Here is a 12833-nt window from a genome sequence, read left to right on the forward strand (position 1 = left end):
GGGAGGGAAGGGAAAAAATGGGGACCTGATGCCAGGGGCTTAAGTGGAGAGCAAATGTTTTGAGAATGATGAGGGCAATGAATGTACAAATGTGTTGTACACGATGTATGGATTGTGATAAGAGTTGGATGAGCCCCTAATAAAATGATTAAAAAAAAAAGAACTACCCCTGTTAATTTCTGAGACTATTTATAGGAGTAGAAAGCTCCATCTTTCTCCAGCAGAGCTGCTCGTGGTTTCAAACTGCCAACCTTGTGGATTGCAGCCCTAAGTGTGCGCACGACACCACCAAAGCTCCTCAATTGACCAAATGGCAACTAACAACAATTCTAGCACGATTCCTTTCTGAAATTGCTTAATTATCCAAGAAAACATCAAGCAGCTTCTCCCCTTTTACCACAGGTAAGCGTGTGTGGGGTGTACAGTGTACATTCATTCATAGTGATCCTTTATCCTCACGCCTGTGTAGTACTCAAGCCTGACTTTAAAGCTAGACTGGCCTGTGATACTCAGAAGCTGGGTCCATGTCAGACCAGAGACACAGGATCCACCAGGAAGCTTCTCAGCAGAGATCTCTGGGCAATACCGAGACCCAGTCTAATTTGGTAGGTTTGGGTGTAAGGTGGTATTATAGGCAGAATAATGGTCACCCAAAGATGTCTTCATTCTAAAGTTTTCAACCTTGGAATATGTAACAACATGGCAAAGGGAATTAAAGTTGCAGAGGAAATTATGGTGGTTAATCAGTCCCAGCCAGGGCATCTAATCTCCATTTCACCGTGGGTCTCATTTAATTGGGGTCACCTCATCCCTAATCCTTTTGGGTCATAGTCAAAGGCTCGGCAGTCTACATTGGAGAACGAAAACTCACTATTATCAAGTGAATTCTGAACCAGAGCAAGCCTAAAGGGACGAACTAGAATGGCCTGCTGTGTTCCCAATTAGAAAGCCCCGTCTCTTATGGAACAGAGCTGCTGGTGGGTCCCAATTGCTGCCTGCTGGTTAGTAACCCAACATGCAATCCACTATGCCACCAGGGCTGATTCAACATTGGCTAACTAAACAAACTCAAGGCTGGGGGATCAATTCTGACTCACAGTGACCCTATAGGACAGAGTAAAACTGCCCCTGTGGGCTTCAGATATTTTAACTCCTTACAGGAGTAGAAAGCCCCACCCCATCTTTCTCCGGTGGGGTGGCTGGTGGCTACAGTATTAGGGTTCCATTGGGTACACACCTCCTAATAAATGGTCAGAGGTTGTTCGACTCACCACATCGATGTTTTCCTTATACCTGATTTTAGGTAGCACACATGAAAGTTCTGAACAGTGGCTATGTATTTGTTTTAAAAATAAGTGTAACTAGAGGAATTCCTGAAACCCAAATGAAGGCTGAACATGATAGTGGACAAGAGGAAAGTACAAAGAAAAAGAGCAAAGAACCAGGAGGCAAAGGGCATTTATAGAGATCTAAATACAGGCACATACAGATATAAATATATTTATATACGATGAGGGGCAAGTAGATCTATGTACATATATTTATAGGTTTAGTATTAAGGAAACAGATGGACAGTGGGCCCCTACTCAAGTACTCCCTCAACACAAGAACACTTTGTTCTAATAATTCGGCAATCTGAGATGCTCACCTTCCTGGCACGATCGCTGAAGACAACAGGTGCACAAGCCAATGTGCTGAAGAAAGCTGATGGTGCCTAGCTATCAAAAGATATAGAATCTGTGGTCTTAAAGGCCTTAAGATAAGTAAGTGGCCATCTAGCTGAGAAACAACAAAACCCACATGGAAGAAGCACACCAGCCTGTGAGATCACAAGGCATTGAAGGGATCAGGAATCAGACACCAAAGATCAAAAAAATCATAGCACTGTGAGTGAGGGGGAGTGAAGAGTGGGGACCCAGGGCCCATCTGTGGGCAATTGGACATCCCCTTGCAGAAGGGCCGCGGGGAGGAGACAAGCTAGTCAGGGTGCAGTGTAACAATGATGAAACATACAATTTTCCTCTAGTTCTTGAATGCTTCCCCCCACTATCATGATCCCAACTCTACCTTAAAAATCTGGCTGGACCGGATGATGTACACTGGTATAGGTGGGAACTAGAAACAGGGAATCCAGGACAGATGATCCCTTCAGGACCAGTGGTGAGAGTGGCAATACCGGGAGGGTGGAGAGAGAAAGGGGGAACAGATTACAAGGATCTACATATAACCTCCTCCTTGGGGGACGGACAACAGAAAGGTGGGTGAAGGGAGACATCGCACAGTGTAAGATATGACAAAATAATAATTTATAAATTATTAAGGGTTCATGGGGGCGGGGCGGGGACGAAGGAGGAAAAATGAGGAGCTGATACCAAGGGCTCAAGTAGAAAACAAATGTTTTGAGAATGAAGAGGGAAACAAATGTACAAAAGTGCTTGACACAATGGATGTATGTGTGGATTATTATGAGTTGTACAAGCCCCCAATAAAATGATTTAATTATTTAAAAACAATAAGTGTAACTAATTATGGCATCATGATTAGGGTGAAGCTGTTAAAAGAACGTGTGTAATTGTATGGACAATGTCTTCTGACCCATGTAGGCAAAAAGAACACGGTAGAGTTCTAATATTCCCATTTCCACATAGTCCAGGCGGCTTTGGAGCACCAGGTAGGTGCAATGGTTACACGAGAGGCTAGTAACTAAGGTCAGCAGTTCGAAACCACCAGCCACTCCGCAAAAGAAAAACGGGGCTTTATGCTCCCTTAAAGAGTTGGTCTTGCACCCTGTCCTGAGTCGCTGTGCATCGGCCCCAACTCGATGGCAGTTGAGTTTTCCAGTTTATGGACGACCAGTTCTTCTCCCTAACCAAGCGAAGCACGTCCTGCAAGCCTTTAACGCCACTGACAGCTCCTTCCAGGTCCGCGGAAAGAAGTGTAAGGAGAAGGATGCGAAACCCCCCTAAGGTACATCGCGGCCAAGGCCTCTCCAGAGCGGTAGAAGCCCCAGCTTAACCGCTCCCGGGGCCCGGGGCCCTGCGCGCAGTGAAAACCGGAAGCGCCGGCCGGAAGACCGGAACTTGAGCTCCAGTCCTTGGGGGAGTGACTCCTCCTCCGAAGGCGATTGGCTGTTACGTTGACCCGTCCCCGTCTTCTTCCAGGTCTTCCCGCCGCGCGTGCGCGCTCTGGTTAGCGAGCAGCATGTCGGACGAAGGCGTGGGCTTTGAGCACATGGGCCTGGATCCCCGGCTCCTGCAGGTACCGGCGGGAGGCTGAGGCACCCAGCCCGCGGGACCCAGAGGAACGGGGATGGACGGACGTGGAGCCGCCACCGCCCTCGGCGCCGCCTCAGCTGCGTGTCTCCTGTCTCCTCTCCTAGGCCGTCACGGACCTGGGCTGGTCGCGACCTACACTGATCCAGGAAAAGGCCATCCCGCTGGCCCTGGAGGGGAAGGATCTCCTGGCTCGAGCCCGCACTGGCTCGGGAAAGACTGCCGCGTATGCCATTCCAATGCTGCAGCTGCTGCTCCACAGGAAGGCGGTGGGTAACGGGAAGGACGGAGGGAAGGAAGTAGACATCCCGCAAAAGGCCGGTAAAGCAGATGCCGGAGTCTTTACCCGTTTGTGCTTTCTTGCAAAGCCATGTCTCCCCTATCTTCTCATTCTGCCTCTTCGGTTTCTTGGTACTTTAACTTTGGTAACTTTAACTGCTCTTGGTACTTTAACCTTGAAGGCTCTTCGGAGAGAATCTGGAGAGAGTTGGGCTGTCGTTGAACCGTTCTGGGCTGGAACGTTCTAGAGTTCAAGGTTTGCAGTTCAAACCCACTAGCCACTTGGTGGGAGAAAGATGAGGCTGTCGTTCCTATTAAGATTTATAGCTTTGGAAATCCAAAGGAGCAATCTTTCTCCACCCCAGATAGGTTTGCTATGAGTCGGAATTCACTTGATTCCAGAGATTTGTTGGGTTCTGTGGGTTAGAGTATAGGCCCTCAATGCATAGTTGGGCTGCTCACGATAAATAAACTCTAGTTCAAAACTACCAGCAGCGGCTCCACAGGAAAAAGCAGAGCCTTTTTGCTTCCCGGAAGACTTAGAGCCTCAGAAACCCCCAGGGGGCAGTTCTGGTTTGTCCTATAGGTTGCTACTAGTTTTTTTTTTTTTTTTTTTAGGTTGCTACTAGTTGATGGCTGTGAGGATGAGGTTTTTTAGGGTCTATCATTCACGGTTCTTGGTGAAGTGTTCAGGAAATGTATTTCTTTGGCTGTTCTATAGGAAAGAAACAGGACTCCTTTTTCTGTGTCATAGAGCTATTGTGAGATTCCAGCTTCATAATTGGTACATTTAAAGTAACTAAATAAGCCACTCTTTGTAAGCGGCAGTGCCTGGGGGGAAGATCCCTTCACTGTACATTTGAAGTGGGCATACGTATGCAAGGGATTGATGAGAATGCATCTAAGTTGTGTTGAAGTGGGTGGCCCAGATTGCTTGTAAGACGTAGAGAGGGGTATTAGGTGACCATGGTGACTTGAACCAGCTGGCAAAAGACTTTAATTCATCTTTTTACAGACGGGCCCGGTGATAGAACAGGCTGTGAGAGGCCTTGTCCTTGTGCCCACCAAGGAGCTGGCAAAGCAGGCACAGTCCATGATACAACAGCTGGTGGCCTATTGTTCTCGGGACATCCGGGTGGCTGATGTCTCAGCTGCTGAGGACTCGGCCTCTCAGAGGTAGGTGAAAACTGCAGGGAAGCATGTAGCATGTAGCAGAATGAAGCCACACAGCAATGTGGGATTGAGTTTGTGTACAACAAGAAAGCAGGCTGATCGTGGGTAAGGTTATAGCTACTACTTCCCTTAGCACTGCTCTTTCCTGATAATGACCGCTTGTCTTGTTAGAACTGTGCTGATAGAGAAGCCAGATGTAGTGGTGGGGACGCCATCACGCATATTAAGCCATCTGCAGCAAAACAACTTGAAACTTCGTGACTCCCTTGAGCTGCTGGTGGTGGATGAGGCCGATCTTCTTTTTTCCTTTGGCTTTGAAGAAGAACTCAAGAATCTTCTCTGGTAAGAAGGCTCTCTCTCCGTGCAAGAATTCCTAGAGTTCGGCCTAGAACAGGTCACAGCTACCACAGTTGGAATCGCTCAGATGGGGTCTGACTAGACTTTGCTTTGTTTCAGTCACTTGCCCAGGATTTACCAAGCATTTCTTATGTCAGCAACTTTCAATGAGGATGTACAAGCACTCAAAGAACTGGTGCTCCATAACCCGGTAAGGGACAGCAGAGGGATGTGCAGAACCGCAGACATGGTGGTACCGATCCAATGTTCTCTTTTCAAGGAGCCCTGTTGGTGATGGGGTGGGAACATGGTTCCTGGGGCACTAAAAGCCACTAGTATTCCTGCTCCTCAAAGTCTTGTGGTACCACTTCATACTTCTGGATGGCCCCTGGGGACATTCTTCCCCAATTCAAGTTACTCTTTTCCTAAAATTCTGACCACGGGCCCTCAGGCTGCCTTGGGTGGCCAAGCCAAAAAATCTAAGGTCCTCACCTTATGTGGATTTTATCCTTCTGTGAGATTGCTTTCCTGCTAATAGAGTCACTTATTGAGGTGCTTCTCTTTGTTTCCTGTCTCCATGATGTATGTGTAGTGTCAACCATTGTTTTTACCACAGCAAGGAGTCCTTGGGTGGCCCAGGTTGTTTGTGCTGGACGACTAGCCAAAAGCTTGGCAGATCGAAATCACACAGAGGTGCTTGGGAAGATAGGTCTGGCCGGTCGCTTCTGAAAGGTCACAGCCTTGGACACCTCGTGCCACCATTCTGCTTTGCGTACGTGGGTTTCCATGAGTCAGAATCAGAATTTTATCCCAGTATTTTTATTGGCATATAATGCACAAACACAATTTAATAGTTCAGTTGCATCAAGAAGGGTTGTACAATTATCACCACAATCAGTTTTAGAACATTTTCTTCGTTCTTGTACTTATCACTATTAGCTCCCCATTTCCCCCTAACATCCCCTGCCATACCTTCAGGGAACCATTAGTCCAGTTACTGTTTCTATAAATTTGACTTGTCCTGGATTTCATATACAGCAAAAGATTTAAAAACAACAAGAGTAACAAAGGAAAACATTAAAACTTCAATTGAAAAGAAAGCAGAAAATATTAAAAACTGTAACATTTAAATGGATCACAAGGGAGACCAAATGATAGGATGCTAAATTTTAACCTAACTGCATCTGCAGCAATCCACTTTCCAATGCATGCTGCATGATAGCAAGGCGATTCACCTCTCTGGTCGGTGGTCACAGGGGAGTCAGAAGCAGCTTGATGGTAACTGACAGGAACATGCCCCAACAGTGAAGGCATGCTGACTTCGTAGATTACAGAGCAGGCAAAGAACATAGGGTACCCAGTTTTTCTTACTAGTAGCTCTGCCTTATCCTAAAATAGTTATGCTTTGTTTATTGAGCCAGTGGTGTCTGGTGGCATTTTTGTCTTTCCGTCCTCACTGCAGGCCTGTCCTTGTTCTAGGTTATCCTCAAGTTACAGGAGTCCCAGCTACCAGGGCCAGACCAGCTTCAACAGTTTCAGGTGGTCTGTGAGACTGAAGAGGACAAATTTCTGTTGCTGTATGCCCTACTCAAGCTGTCGCTGATCCAGGGCAAGTCCTTGCTGTTTGTCAACACTCTGGAGCGGAGTTACCGGCTCCGCCTGTTCCTGGAGCAGTTCAGCATTCCTGCCTGCGTCCTCAATGGGGAACTCCCACTGCGCTCCAGGTTTGCTGCTTCTGCTGTCTCGGTTGAAGTAATAGGAATAGAAAAGGAGACACAGCTGCTGTCCTGTGTTCTTAGCCTTTGAAAGGGCCGGGCCCTGGATGGGATGTGCATTGACTCACAGCTCTGATGCAGGGTGTTGAGGCTCAGAGATTAAGTTGGGAAGAAAAGGAGGACCACGGTAAAGGGGTAAAGGCTGCTGCTCCTAGTGATGCTGTGGGGGTGGGCATGGGGCTTTCCTTTGCCTTGTGCATTCTGGGACTTACTCTCCCACTCTTGGTCACAGGTGCCACATCATCGCACAGTTCAACCAGGGCCTTTATGACTGTGTCATAGCAACTGACGCTGAAATCTTGGGGAACCCCCTCAAGGGCAAACGGCGGGGCAGAGGAGCCAAAGGAGACAGGTGCGGCCACTTTCCTTATTCTCCTGTAACCCTGGAAAGGCCTGTGTGCCAGCTTTGAGGAAAAGCACAGCGTCAGATGGGCTTGGAGGCCTGCATGATAGAGTGAAGGGAGGGGGTGAGGGCATTTACCACACAAGCTCTGGGCAGCAGCACTAAGGTCAAGGCTGTACGTGTGCCTGGTGGTTGACTTGCGTGGTGCCCAGCCTGCAGTGGGCAGGGGTTGTGCCTGAGGGTGGCTCTGTCCGAGGGTTTCACATTGGGCAGCTACGGAAAGGCTGGGGAAAGGAAAGTGTCCTGTTGTGTCCTCTAAGGGCCACTAGCTTATAGCTCTGCAGCTTTTCCTCATGATTGAGGTGAAGGGGTTTGGCTACTCTGGGAGGCACGAAACTGCCTCACCCTGTTCTAACTCCCCGAGCGTTTCTGACGTTAAGGTCCTGTGGGGGGGTGCTGGGCTTCCCACGAGAATCTGCTTGAGGAGGTGGTTTTGCTGACCTGGTTTGTCTCTGCAGGGCCTCTGATCCCGAGGCTGGTGTGGCCCGGGGTATAGACTTCCACCAGGTGTCTCTAGTGCTCAACTTCGATCTTCCACCCACCCCTGAGGCTTACATCCACCGAGCTGGCAGGTAGGGCTGCAACTCTGGGGCAAGGTATGGGTCAGGCATATTGGAGGACTTGAGCATGACGGGTGGGTAGGGAACTGGGGTGGGAGACAGGTTTCTAGCTCGTCTTCCCTCACAGGACAGCACGTGCCAACAACCCGGGTATAGTCTTGACCTTTGTGCTACCCACAGAGCAGACCCACCTAGGCAAGATTGAGGAGCTGCTCAGTGGAGGTAAGAGCCCCCCTTTCTAGCGGGGAGGGAGGGGAAAAATGAGGATCTAATGTCGAGGGTTTAAGTGGAGAGAAAATGTTTTGAGAATGATGTACAAATGTGCTTTACACAATTGATGTGTGTATGGATTGCGATAACAGTTGTATGAGCCCCTAATAAAATGTTTTTTAAAAAAAAAGAGCCCCACTTTCCTGGGTATGGGCCAGGCCTCTGCTCTCAAACATTGGACTGCATTGGGTGGTAATGGGGACAGGATTAAGAACTGCAGGGAAAATTGTGACAAAACAGCTACTAGCTTGTATGACTCATGTGCCAGGTCCTGTGGTCAGTGTGTGACACGCATGGCCACATGCGATCCTAACCATGCCCCCCCCACGTTCTGTGTGGCAGGCACTGCACCCCAGTATACCATTGAGTAACCAGGCTTCAGAGTGGTCAAGTAACTTGTTCAAAGTCCTGTTTGTACACATCTGCCTCACAGGGCAGAAGGCCAGAGGGAGGGGTTCAGATCTTGGGCGATGTCCTGAAGAGGCTGGCATATGTCTAAGTAGGTGACCCTGGGAGAAGAGGGGGAAATGGAGGCCCGTGGAGAGGAGAGGTGCCACATCATGCAGCACACAGGGCTGGCAGCTCCAAGCCCACCCCGGTTTAGGAGCAAAAGTCCTGCCTTGCACCAGGTGGCATCCAGTGCTGCAGAGAAGCATGACAGGGAGGGGAAGACTCCTGGCAGAATCCAGAGAGCCCTCCGAGTGCGGCTATAGCGTATCCTGGTGGGAATTTTGTGGACTAGCCCTTTACCTCCTGGATGCCTGGAAAAGGACCTGTTCAGCTAGACTCTAGATGGTTGGAGCCTCTGGGTACGTCATAGGCAGTAGGACTCAGGAGACCTTTTAACTGAGACTCGTGGGTGTGGAGGATCCCTGGAGCTGTAAGTGTTAGACTGCTAACTTCAAGGTCGGCGGTTCAAGATCACCAGGACTCTGCAGAAGGAAGATGAGACTATCTACTCCTGTGAATGTTTAGAGCAGGGGTCCTCAAACTGCGGCCCGCGGGCCACATGCGGCCCACCGAGGACATTTATCTGGCCTGCCAGGTGTTTTTGCCCCATTTGTTTTTTACTTCAAAATAAGATATGTGCATAGGAATTTGTTCATAGTTTTTTTTTTTAAACTATAGTGTCCGGCCCTCCAACGGGTCTGAGGGACAGTGAACTGGCCCCCTGTTTAAAAAATTTGAGGACCCCTGGTTTAGAGCCTTGGAAAAGTCTGCATAGGGTTAAGAGTTCGGATCCACTTGATGGAAGTGGTTTGTTCAGTGAATGTGCCTGGGACTGGTTGGGGTAGTAAGGTGGGGAGGGACATTGGGAAGAATTTGTGCCTTAATTTCTGTACCTGAAAAGTTGAGTGACACTTGGTAGTACAAGTACTTTCTGTATCTGCAATGTGGCACCTGTATTGTTGGTGTGCTTTGACCATGAAGTGACAGCAGTCCCTAACACCCGTGGGCACTGCCTTCGGGTCTGGCACTCCCTGTAGTGTTCTGGTGCACGCACCAGAGAGCACTTGTACAGGGGGAGGTCAGGGCACATAGGCCTCCCTCGCCTGTGGGCTCAGAGGAAGTCCTAGAGTACAGCAGGGCTTGTGCACATGGCCTCTGGGGAGACTGCCCTCAGCCCGGGTGGACTTATGCTGCCTTGTCCACAGAGAAGGGGACCCCTGTCCTACTGCCCTACCAGTTCCAGATGGAGGAGATTGAAGGCTTCCGCTACCGCTGCAGGGTGAGCCAGATAGGGGGCCTTGGAGGGCAGGGAAGCGGTGGATAAGGTGGTCATTATTCGGGAGTACACGGGGTGGATTGGGCAGCCACACTGTACTGATGGCCACCTTTGCTCCCAGGATGCCATGCGCTCTGTGACGAAACAAGGCATCCGGGAGGCGAGGCTGAAGGAGGTGAAAGAAGAGCTTTTGCGCTCAGAGAAGCTCAAGGTGAGTATAAAGCTGAGTGAGAGGCCTGCCCTTTGCCCTGCCAGCCTGCGGCGGCGGGCGGGGGGCCGGCAGTGGCTCTTGCTGGTGGGGAAAAACAGTGGGCGTGGCTGGTGGGACTGTTGAGACCATTCTTTGGCCCCGCCTGCCCGAATGACAACTTCCTATAGCCTTTGATTTCAACCCTGCTGCGGGAAACTTCTCTCTGAGCTGCGCTCCAGATCACAGAGCAGCCATCCTGACTGGCATCTGTGGCGATGTGGTCATCCTCCCAAGGGTGGCAGCCGGAGAAGCCGAGGCTTTAACTTTAGGACAGGAGTGGAGGACTTTTTCCTTTTTTTGTCTAAGGCCATTTGGATATGTATAACATCATTCTTGGTTCCCCCAGTCCAACCCCCAACTGGTGGCTGGAACTGCTGCTCTTTGCAGCGGTGTGTGGTGTTCGCTGGTGGTCATGTGACGTTCGTGTGCCGTTTGTGTGGTGTTCGCTGGCGTTCATGCTTTCACTCCTCGGAGGCCCCAGAGCTGGAGCTTCCCTGCCCCGAGAGAGCCCAGTACTCCCACATGGAGGAAAGAACCAGGAGGCTGCTTGTTACAGCCTGTTGCTATTTGTGTAACATTCAGGGTCATGTACGTGTGTAACAGGTGTGTGGGCATGTGTGCATATATTCATAGAAGGCAACACATATTGCTGCTTGGGAGGGTGGCATTTTGACACATGACTATCCCTTACAAAGAATGATGCAGACCTTACTGTGGTCCCTTCTCTTCCATGTCAGACATACTTTGAAGACAACCCCCGGGACCTGCAGCTGCTACGGCACGACCTGCCCCTCCACCCTGCAATTGTGAAACCTCAGCTGGGCCATGTTCCTGACTATTTGGGTGAGGGTTGCCCTGGGCAGGTCGGGAGACTGGGGAGAGGGACAGGCAGACAAAAGCTGGGAGAGCCCGGGTGGGGCCGTTGCCAGGCCCTGTGCTTGGGGACTGGGAATGCCACTGTAGATGTGTTCGCTCATTCAAAGTGACCTCAATGGTCCCAGAGCTGTGTTCTGCTGTCTCCACTGTGGGAGTGGTGGGCTGGTTGCAGAGCTAATCGGTGGAAGACTGAGCAAATCGCTGGCTGCTGAGGGCATGGGCTGGGGGAGTGTGGCAAGAGTGAAGAGCAGAGCCATTGCCATGGTCGGAGGCTGGGGACTGAGACACCAAGGCCGAGGCCAGCAGCTCTGGGCAGAACCACAGAGGAGCAGGTCTGTGGGTGACAGCACCGAAGGCGGGGAACAAGAGACAGGCAAGGGAGAGCAGTGGTGAGCAGGAGGGTGCTCCTGGAGCTAAGGGGAGAGTGACTCCAGGGCTGAAGGCAGGGAGGGGTGGGAGCAGCGGCGGGCGTGTTGAAGATGAGGAATGGCCCTGGCTGTCACCACTAGGAAGTAGGGGCAGATCTCTAAAGATTTCTGGGGCCCACGCCTTGCCCCTCGGAGTCCAAAAGCTTGACCCTTTCTGTGTGCATCCTCATGTTCCCGGAGAGCTGACTCGGGTGCGAGGGGTTCCTTCTTCACGTGTGGAGCCCGTCTGTGACAGGCTGCGTTCAGCTCTGAGGAAGCAGGCTGGCACGTCTCCTGCTTGTTGAGGGTGTGTGCTCCCTGAGCAGGAGTGTGCAGACAGAGAAGCTGGAGTCTGGCTGGCACCATGAGGAAGCTGGTTCTGGTGGAGGGACTGCGGGACTCGGGCCACTGGGGAGGGTGCAGGGGCGCAGGCATGCAGGGTGGGGCACTGAGGGTGCTGGGCTTTGAGCATCTGCAATCTCTCCTCAGTCCCTCCCACTCTTCGTGGAGTCGTCCACCCTCACAAGAAGCGGAAGAAGCCTTCCTCCCACCGGAAGGTCAAGGTAACAGCCATTGAGTTTTGATGGGCAGCTGCAGGGTCTCCCCCCCACCCCCCGTTCCTGCTAGACACAGCAGGGAGTTTGCATGTCTCCACTGAAGCACAGTCAAGGGGTAAATGCCAGAGAATGGAGGCTGGTCCACAATCAGTGTCTAGCACGAGGGCATTGGAAGTAGTAGCCCTTCTTAGCTCAGGAAGGGCGGACAGGTGGCCAGACACCCAGCTAATCCACTGCTTTGCTCTATCACAGAAGGGGAAGACCCAGAACCCACTCCGTAGTTTCAAGCACCAAGGACAGAAGCTCAGACCTGCCAAGAATCCCTCCTGAACTCTTCCAACCCAGCACTTGGGTGGCCTGGACCACTTGCTGTCTGAAAGCCTGCCCCAGCGCAAGCACACTAGAAGCCCAGAGTACCACTGTAGGCAAGGCCAGTTTGGCACTTTGCCCCATAACAGTATTTCGATGCTTCTATGGGCTTCTAGCATGTTGACAGGGACTGTCCCAGAGACCTTGGCAGTAAGAGGATGGGACTTCGTGACAGAAGAACTGATAACTCGGTCACAGTGAACTGAAACCTGCCCTCGTCCCTTCTGATTTATGCTGTGCTCTGGCCCAGAGTCCTTGCTGCTCAGCTTCTGCGGACTTATGTCTTGGATCACATCTGGGTATCCACCTACCTGGCAGGTACATGTGCCTCCTTCTCTGGCTCAGAAACTATATTCCCTCTACCTCAAGGGAAACAACTACACCCCCCCCACACAAATAAATTCAAATGGTAAAGTCAGTGGGGCCTAGGAAAAGCTATCTCACAATCCAGTCTTTCAGTGGTCTTCCTCAGAGCCTCACACTCACCTCTCTCAAGTCACCTCGAACTCATAGTGACTCCGTAGGACAAAGTTGAATTGTCCCTGTGGGTTTTTGAGACTGTAACACTTTTCGGGGAGTA

General features: G+C 50.8%; 1 protein-coding gene across 1 annotated transcript; it reads left to right on the forward strand.

Moving 5' to 3' along the window:
• Positions 1–3195: 3195 nt before the first annotated feature.
• On the forward strand, positions 3196–12833 carry DDX56 (DEAD-box helicase 56). Its single transcript, XM_004708182.2, has 14 exons — positions 3196–3258; positions 3380–3541; positions 4567–4727; positions 4896–5066; positions 5181–5271; positions 6540–6784; positions 7068–7187; positions 7697–7810; positions 7926–8020; positions 9724–9797; positions 9916–10005; positions 10782–10887; positions 11817–11890; positions 12137–12833. The coding sequence occupies exons 1-14, from the start codon at positions 3202–3204 to the stop codon at positions 12212–12214; spliced, it is 1638 nt and encodes a 545-aa protein (XP_004708239.1). The 5' UTR covers positions 3196–3201; the 3' UTR covers positions 12215–12833.

The sequence above is a fragment of the Echinops telfairi genome, unplaced genomic scaffold (genome assembly GCF_000313985.2).
Source record: "Echinops telfairi isolate 266 unplaced genomic scaffold, ASM31398v2 ScPeMD7_7;HRSCAF=31, whole genome shotgun sequence".
NCBI classification, from domain to species: domain Eukaryota; kingdom Metazoa; phylum Chordata; class Mammalia; order Afrosoricida; family Tenrecidae; genus Echinops; species Echinops telfairi.